This window comes from Nuphar pumila, chromosome 4 (assembly GCF_984573655.1).
Source record: "Nuphar pumila chromosome 4, dmNupPumi1.hap1.1, whole genome shotgun sequence".
Classification (NCBI taxonomy): domain Eukaryota; kingdom Viridiplantae; phylum Streptophyta; class Magnoliopsida; order Nymphaeales; family Nymphaeaceae; genus Nuphar; species Nuphar pumila.
Window position 1 is genome coordinate 111,548,365 of NC_143252.1, and position 5,675 is coordinate 111,554,039.

At 37.9% G+C, this 5,675-nt stretch overlaps 1 protein-coding gene across 1 annotated transcript; it reads left to right on the forward strand.

Annotated features, from left to right (window-relative positions):
- The first annotated feature begins 2,495 nt into the window (after positions 1 to 2,495).
- On the forward strand, positions 2,496 to 5,675 carry LOC149840585 (uncharacterized). Its single transcript, XM_090004478.1, has 3 exons — positions 2,496 to 2,970; positions 4,774 to 4,854; positions 4,942 to 5,675. The coding sequence occupies exons 1-3, from the start codon at positions 2,757 to 2,759 to the stop codon at positions 5,430 to 5,432; spliced, it is 786 nt and encodes a 261-aa protein (XP_089860604.1). The 5' UTR covers positions 2,496 to 2,756; the 3' UTR covers positions 5,433 to 5,675.

Here is a 5,675-nt window from a genome sequence, read left to right on the forward strand (position 1 = left end):
TATGGCAGGCTGAGCAAACATGGCTATATCTCTGTGCCTGGGACGGTTTCTTCAATTAAAAAAAAAATGATTATAAATTAAATATGTTCGAACAAAGTTTCAATTCAATATTTAGCAAGAAGGCTTACATCAGATAGTGGAAAATCAAGAATTAGGGATAAGCACAACATTATTGAATGATTTGGATAAAGGTATACGATACGGGCTAGCAATTTGTGTCCTTACTTGAACAAACTCCAAAAATAGGAAATAGACATGTCCCATCAAGAGATGAAAATATGTCTTCTCTCTCTCTATATATATATATATATATAGGGTTGATATTGGCTACTAATGAAGGTACAAAACTAATGAGCTAAATATGACAAGTGCAAGTTGTATAGAATCAATCTAACGGCTGAGATGTGTTCAACATAATTTGTTTGCTAAGGATAAAGTCTTGGATCGTGATTTTCTGATGTAAAAATGTGATCTTTTGGAGTTATGAAATTTTGACACATTGTGGGCTATTGATTTTTGAACCTTTTTAAAAACCTAATTACTTGTCATAAGTACATGATTCAAAACAAGTTTCTTACTAAACCATGTACATCACATCAGAAACATTTGATCTACAAAAAGTTAGAATTTTTTAAGAAAAAAGTGAATTCTACTCTACCTTCTTTAGTAGCCAATATATATATATATATATGAGCATGTTTCTTCCTGAAAAAAATTGCATCGGTTATGGGTTGAATCTTGATTCACTTATGGACTTGCATTGGAAATGCCTTAATTAAGAGCTTGTTTCAGGTGGGGTTACGGTTCTATCTGAACCTACGGATATTAGATCCAGCCTGATGAGTTCAAATCTAAAATTATCAGGCTTGATAGGTAGGGTTGCAAATTGGTCGGATCTTTATCTGGTTCTGATCCGACTGAAGGTAATTCGGTGGATATGGCCTACTAAATTGAGCCTACTCTAATAAGTGAGTTAGGTGTAGTTTAGTTGATCTGAATCTTAGCCTAGCCAGGCCAAGAACATAATCAAGACCCAACAAAGAAAGGGTCAAAAGTCAAAACACAAGACAACGACCATAAGTACGGCAAGCAGAGCCAACGCGACTAGGGACTAGATCGTCTTTGATCTTAGAGGTTGTTTCTTCTGCAACATGTAAAGTCTTTTCAGATATCTCAGAGATGGATAATAAAGGAGGGAGTCAGCACGTTGAAAAATGAATATTTAAAAGTTAATATCCTTTAATGCCATTAAATAAAGGGTCAAAGACAAAAAAGGTTTCACTCGTTTGAACGATAATCTGGCACGAGAAAATCCAGAGATGGCGTTTCCGATATTTATTCATAATTGATGACTGAAACCGTAAGTAGCGAACAAAAGACAAAAAAGGAGTATCGGAATCCAAGTATTTGGAGATTCGAGTGAGTCATAACATGAACCGGTTCGGTTGGAAATGTCTAACAATTTGGACCAGTGCGGCAAGTATCGAGATATTGTATAAAATATTGCGATATTTTGTCAAGCATCCAATACATTCAAATAACATGATGTTTTTTTTTAGAATATCATGATTTTAATGCAAATTTTTTATTTTATTAACTATATCTCGAGAAAGTAATTCTTTTTATTTTTTATATGTTTATATTTTATTTGATTTACATATATCATGGCTTGGCTAGGCAGATATTAAAGAAAAACAAGAGACCGGTGAAATCTGGTTGAACCAAGAAGGTCCAGGTCTAAGTTGGCTTCATATAAAATCATCAAGCTCACTACATGTAAGTGATTCCCTCGAGACAAGGGGTAAGCTCACGGAGTTTTTCGCTTGGTTTTCTCGTGTAATTTGGTTTATGATATCCAAAATCCAACTTAGCCAGCCCGGATCCATTGACACCAACCCGAGTCGATTCGGATTCCCCGAGTCGTACAGATCTCACGCATCCTTCCAAAAAGAGTCGTTAGGCACTTAAAGTTCCCCTTCAAATAATTGCCCAAAGCTGACAAAAAGAAGGAAAATATCCCAAAGCTCCTAATATGGACTTTATTTACCAAAACGGGCCCATCCCTCCCAAACATTTCAAATTTCATCATTGCCCCGAAAAAAAAAATGGAAATTGCGAATACTTAACAAATATCGAAGATATTTTATAATAACGTTAAATTTTTACTAAGCCGATACACTGCTAAGAATACGATATTTTCAACGTTACCCATTTAAAATATTGTGCTTGACAATGATATTAACGTGGTAATAAAAAACTAACATTACGTACTTAACTGTTTTTTCTAACTAACTCTACATTGTATCCATATCTTTACACTTTTTATAGTTTTAGATATGAAGACATTTTCATGATATTTTCACGATAGTATCCAATTGTTTTTTCAGTATAACGATATTTTCCGAGACTTTTTCCTGAGAGAGATTTGTTGACGTTGAATTATGGCATTGGCACCAATCGTCGTCACCATCATCATCCCAACGGAATCCCTCTCTCTCTTCTAAACCCTAGTTTTGTAGCCCCACACCCCCCATCGATCCTCTCCACTCCTCCTCATCTTTCTTCTTCCACAGACTTGGCTTCCACGCTCAGTTTTTCCCTCTCTCTCACTGTTTTTCCTGCTATTTTCCGTCTCTTCTTTCCTAATTTTCACACGGAAATAAGCGTTCTTTCTGATTCTGCGGCACCCTTTTCTTTCCGAGGGGTTTTGGCGCTTGCATTAGGACTTTTGATGGTGGATTGATACGGAGAAGAAGATGGGTTGCTGTGTTTCGGCCCAGAAACGACCCGATTCCTCCATGAAACTGAGGCTCTCGATCGCGGCCAAGTTGAAGAGGCTTGTCATGATGTCGGAGAAGAGGGAGAAGGCCGCGAGCGTGGAGAACGGGCTCGTCGAGCTCGCGGCGAAGGCGAGGAACGGAGAGTCACGTCCCAGTTCGGACGGGTCGTCGCGGAGGGATCGGAGTTTTGGTATTCTTTTCTTCTTTTTCTACCTGTTCAAGTCTTTCTTCTCCTCTTTGGGGTTGTGGATGGTTGATATATTGTTGTTCTGGGGCATAATTTTGGGTTTTTGGGTGATGGGTATCGAGAATTTTGGGTGAATTTGGGGATTTAGGTGCGTTGAGTTAATGTTATGGGCCATGGTGAATTGAATTCGATGGGAACTTTTAGTTTATGGCAATCACAAGAGTTTTGAGGATCACCCTTCTCTTGTTTTTGTTCATTTTTGGCTTATATACCCGAAGTTGAAATTAAGACTTAAAGAGCCCATGTGATAGCAGGATCCTTGTTTTGATTAGTTGCTAATTATGGTTCTTATGAATTCTTTGATTTTTGGTGGTTTTTGGTTTATCTGGTTATGTGGCGTAATGAAAGTTAAGCATATGCCTTTTCTTCTTATTCGTATAGTTTTGCTTCTTAATTCTAGTTGTTTTGTCATGTGTGGACATGTTCATCTTTATGATTAGAAGTTTGTCTTGAAAGATTAAGTACATGGGTTATTAGATGGGGAGTTGATTGCTTGTTCATGAGTGTTTTGATGAATTGAATTGTACTATTACTTGGATAAGTGATGACTAATGATGATTATGATTATGGTACATGATGCGGATTCGGTTTTCGCTTGTTGATGATGATAGTGATGGTGATGTGGGCTGCATGATGATGGTGTTGGAGGTGGTGGTGGCAAAGAATGCTGATCACTTTGATGATGATGGATGACCATGTTATGATGGTGATGCCCATTTGGGTGTCGCATGTTGATCATGACCATGATGATATTTTTGTTAGTGACGTGTCAAGTGATCATGGCATGACAGTGGTGTTGGTGACACGTGCTGCTGATGGCAACAGTTTGTCATGGCAAGAGGCTCACACTACGCTCAACACCTTCAATTTTCTCATTATATAGTATGTTTTAAAGAAGAGTACCAGCAGATTATCCAAAAACAAAAAGAAAAGAAGGGTGAAAGCAGAGAAATAGGAAAATGAATAAAAATGCCACGTGATTTAGGAAGATCAGATGTATTTTCTTATTCTTGCTGGTACTTTCCTGACTGACTAGGGAAATGTGTTTTCAGTTTATTTGATTTTTAACATCAAGCTTGGTCATGTCATAACCCATATTAAATTGTCTAAATGTATGACACATTGAGGATCAGTACATTCCAATTCTGACCCAGAAAGATTCAAAACTATGAGTTGTGTTGCTGAGACATCTTCTTGGTGCTCATAGGGCAGTGGTCTCTAAGGTTCGATTTCCTTGTTTCCCCCTTTTTCTGAACCTCTAAAGTCTGTTGTGAAGAAAGAAAAGGCATGCTGAATGGGGAAAATGTTGTGAAAATGTTCACTGTAGGAAAGTAATTGAAAAGCGGAGGTTGGTGCATGCTTAAGAAGCTCTGGTGTTTAATGTTTTATAAACTATGATCCCTGAGCACAATATTCTCTAATAAAGAAAATTCAAGCTTTACTGCTTCTGCCCCTGTATACACAAGCACAGATAGGAGCAGGAGACATCATAAAATGGTGAGAAATATTAATGTATACCCTAACTTGCTCTGCACCATTTTTCTGTGTGAACTTTGAAATCTCAAACTGACAAATCTAAAGGTATGCTGAGTCGTTTCTTATCTCTATGGGCATGTAGAAGAATTCTAAGTTATATCATAAATTGTCATGCATATTTTCCTGGCTGTTGTTTCCTTTTGTACCTTCCCCCTCTACATATTTTTAATAGATTTTGTGTTTTGTTGTTTTTGCCTTGTATCCTGGCAGGTAGCAAAGATGAGGCTTTCTTCGATTCCCTGGCTTGGTTGGAATCTGACTGTGATGATGATTTTTATAGTGTCAAGGGAGGTAATACCTTTTGTAGATCTGTATCAAGACATGAATCTTCCTCATATTGCACCCATTTGACTTTAAAACATTTTTGGCCTTGTGCAGATTTCACTCCATCCAGAGGAAATACTCTGAATTACCATGGAAGTACTCCTGAGACACCTCGCCCCACTCTGGCTTCTATTATGGATAGAATATCTGACGTTAAAGCACAAACTTCTCCAACTGAAAGGAAAATGAAACTCGCAGACTTGTTCAGGGAAACCAAGGAAAACGACGAGAATGGTAGCGATATCTCCTCACCTTTACAGTCTTCAGCTACCAATCAACAGAAGTTTGATGGTAAAAAGCCAGAGGTCGACAAAACAAATGCTTCATTGCCCCCAAAACCATTAATTCCAACCACTGTTCGGTCTGAAGCTAACTCCACCGGAAATGGTGAAAGAACTCCAAACGGTATGGATTTTGAGCTCGAGAACGGAAAGGCAGCTAAAGGCAGCCAGTGTTGCATGCCAAGCTTGTTGCCTAGCCTTAGCTTCAATGAGAAGAAAAAGCTATCAAGTCCTCTCCCCATGATAGAAAGTAGGGCCTCTTAGGGGTCTTTGGACATAAACTGTCAACGCTAAGTTTTACTAAGTTTATGCATACAGATTTCATAAGGCCTCAGTGCTGAGCAGCAAGTGTGATGCATGAACTACAGGATAATCAGTGCATAATTGTATCTTATAACATGTAAGTTGGTTTCTCTACAGTGTATAGGAATGCACTGTTTTGATTGAATGAGTATTATCTGCAAACATATTTTCAACACGTTAATTGTAAAGGTGTATATTGGCTGC